The following is a 3,123-nucleotide window of genomic DNA, read 5'->3' as shown; positions in this document are numbered from 1 at the left end:
CATGTTTCCCTCTCTCTTTCCATCCATATTTCTTCCTCCCTCTCTCCCTTTCCTTCTTCCTATATCTCTATATCTATATTTCTTTGTCTCTCTATCTCTAATTATCGATATTTATTCTTCCATTACTCCCTCTATCTCTAACTCATTATCATTCAACTCTCTTTACCCCTATATCTCTCCCTCTCTCCCACTCTCTCTATATGTCACTTGTTATCTCTCCCTCTCTGTATATGTATCTCTTCCATCTCTATCTATCCCTCGATCACCTCTCTTTATCCCTCCATCTCCTCCTCTTTATACTCCTCTCTCCCTTGATCTCCATCTTTATCTCTATCTTCATTTGTATCTCTACATCCTTATCCCCACTCTTTCACTCTTTCACTCTTCCCCCTCCATCTCTCCCTCTCTCCCTATTGCAAACATAATTTGAGTCTTTTTTTGTAATGAGGTTTGATTATCTTTTTGATTCAAAGGTTTAATTTCAATCATGTTGGGATCCATATAAGTGGATGCATAATAATTTGAAGCTATCACTTTTATATTGAGACCTTTTTTGTAGAAATAATATCATTTGTCAAATGGTCTAACCGTACTGCACAAAAGTATGAAAAGAAAGCCAAATTTTCTTCTAACTGACCTTCCACATCTCTTCGACGTACCTTGTACCTTGCACACCAAGATGCAATTGCTAGTTAAATGAATGAATGAATGATTTTACTGATGTCCACGAAACTAAACAATCTATGGGACCAAGAAAAACACCAACACTAAACCTCCTGAACATAATTTTCCATGTCTAATCTCCTGTTATGAATCTTGACTAGAAAGCTAGCCGTTTGGTTGATCTTGTCCTAGGGTTTATTACTAAGGAGGGAATGCTCGAGTGCTTTGGTAGTGACATTGGTGTCAAACAAGGGTGCCCTCTATCCCCCGCTTTATTTGGTTTATACATTGATAAACTTGAAACATGGTTAAACAATTCAGATGGCGATGGGGTTCATCTTGCAGGGTATGTGGTGAAATTACTTTTATATGCTGATGATCTTATCCTAATTTTTAAGATGGCTCATGGTTTGATAGATCACTTAAGGGCTCTAAAGCATTTTTGTATGGAAGTTGGGATGTAGTGAACATTTCCAAAACCAAGATCATGATTTTCTCTTTAAAGAAGAAAGAAAAACAAATTACCTTTCTTTTCGAAAGCAATTCATTGGAAATTGTGAAAGAATACAAGTACCTTAGGATTGACTTCCACTACAAGCTTAGTTGGGAGAGTTGCAGGGAGGATGGAGAACATCACATCTACTTCAAAATAGATGCAAAAATGTTGAAATATGGGATTGGAAAACCAAAAAAACTCTTTTTGGTTGACCACCAATTGTTCTCTATGATTGCGAAGTTTGGAGAGGCAACATGTCAAAATAGCCTATAAGACTGGCAACTGGTGACCTTACTGCCTAGGGTTTCGGGAAACCTTCAGGGTTTAATAAATAGCTAAAAATATTGAAGGAAAAATAAGACTGGTATTCAACTCACTTCACATCCAATTCACCAATAGAGTCATGATAAATGAAGTCCAGTCAAGTGTAATGTGGAAACAGCAACTCGATTAATGGAGTATGCGATATCATTGCTCTTACTCACATAAAGGGATGCAGAAAAAACCCTAGATACAGGTGAGTCATGAGTCGCTCACAATCTGGTTCTGCTCTTTCAGCGCACATTTTGAAGGCGCTTTGCAAGAATATACATAGATGCGAGAAAATAAGGAAGATTTCAGGTCAGTCAGTTCCTAATCCATTGCCAAGCAACCATTTCAATTATTCCTCTATTTTCAATGTTAATTCAAGGAAGTATTCAGCGGAAGCTTCCAAAGACCAGAAAACACCAGCAGACAATAATAATAACAATAACCCTATTGTCTCTGATGCATCCATCCCTCCTAGTGAAAGGGTTTTAAGGCTTGTAGATGACATTGCTGGCCTCACATTGAATGAAGTAACTGACCTCACTGACGTTCTTAGGATGAAGTTTGATATTAAAGAAATGCCCATTATGACCATGATGATGCCGGGGATGGGAATGCCAATAATGCCTGGGGATGGTGCCAAGGCAGGGGCGGAAGCGAAGCCTGAAGAAAAGCAGGCTGCCAAGAACTTTTTTGATTTGAAGCTTGAAAGTTTTGAAGCAGCTTCTAAGATTAAGGTTATCAAGGAAGTTAGGACGTTTACTGATTTGGGGCTCAAGGAGGCTAAAGAATTGGTGGAAAAAACTCCTGGGCTTTTGAAGAAAGGGGTTTCTAAAGAAGAGGCTGAGCAGATAATTGCCAAAATGAAGGATTTGGGTGCTAAAGTTGTCATGGAATAGTTTCAGTCGTTTCCCCCAACTTGAACGGAAACAGGTCGTGGCTTGTTTGGGCAGGAAGCGTATTGACTTAATTGGATTAGATTTAGATTTTTGACAATCCTATTCAATAATTCCAACTGGCATAGTCTAAAGAGCAAGTTTCTTTCGTGATTATGACTTGTGTATTTTTTGTTTTTGCACTTTTCTGTTTCTTGATTAATCTTATGTTTGTTAAGAAGCCTGTGATCAACATCAAAATTTCCATTAAATAGCATATCCTTGTAGTGCTTATTGTCAGATTTAGACCAGTATTGCACATATTCATTTAGATAAAACATATGGCAACCTACAACTCTGTGCTTTCTAAGTTGTCATCGTGAGAGAAAATAAAATTATGTAATCAAATTCTACCATGCAAATTTATGTAGTTGTTTTAGTTTTTAAACTCATTTCCCTGGAAAATCTATGCCATTGCATTATGTTCAATACAGAACGTGTTGCAGAGTCTCTTCATGATTCTGGAGTTTTATTTAAAGAATTTGGGCCAGAAGATTAATGAAGGCATGCGTGGCTTCTTAAATTATGCTATAATCTCTTAATTTGTGATGAAGAAGATCTGACACTGTTGAGAATGAAAATATATAGTTTTTTGATGCCAAATGGTCTCTTTCGACACAGGAAACATTTGCTTTCTACTGTGTTTGTTTCATTTTATGATATTTATTGCAATGGATTTTTCAAATTTTGTTAGTTCAATATTCTATCATCTTATAGGAA

General features: G+C 36.9%; 1 protein-coding gene across 1 annotated transcript; it reads left to right on the top strand.

Annotated features, from left to right (window-relative positions):
- The first annotated feature begins 1,373 nt into the window (after positions 1-1,373).
- Positions 1,374-2,520, top strand: LOC131034478 (uncharacterized). The gene has a single exon (XM_057965987.2). The coding sequence runs from the start codon at positions 1,684-1,686 to the stop codon at positions 2,365-2,367; it is 684 nt and encodes a 227-aa protein (XP_057821970.1). The 5' UTR covers positions 1,374-1,683; the 3' UTR covers positions 2,368-2,520.
- Positions 2,521-3,123: the final 603 nt, after the last annotated feature.

The sequence above is a fragment of the Cryptomeria japonica genome, chromosome 9, assembly GCF_030272615.1.
Source record: "Cryptomeria japonica chromosome 9, Sugi_1.0, whole genome shotgun sequence".
Classification (NCBI taxonomy): Eukaryota; Viridiplantae; Streptophyta; class Pinopsida; order Cupressales; family Cupressaceae; genus Cryptomeria; species Cryptomeria japonica.
Note: the sequence above shows the minus strand (reverse complement) of the source record. Positions and strands in the feature narration are given on the sequence as shown.

Coding starts and splice junctions, on each gene's coding strand:
- LOC131034478 (XM_057965987.2), top strand. CDS start 1,684: ATGAGTCGCTCACAATCTGGTTCTGCTCTTTCAGCGCACATTTTGAAG.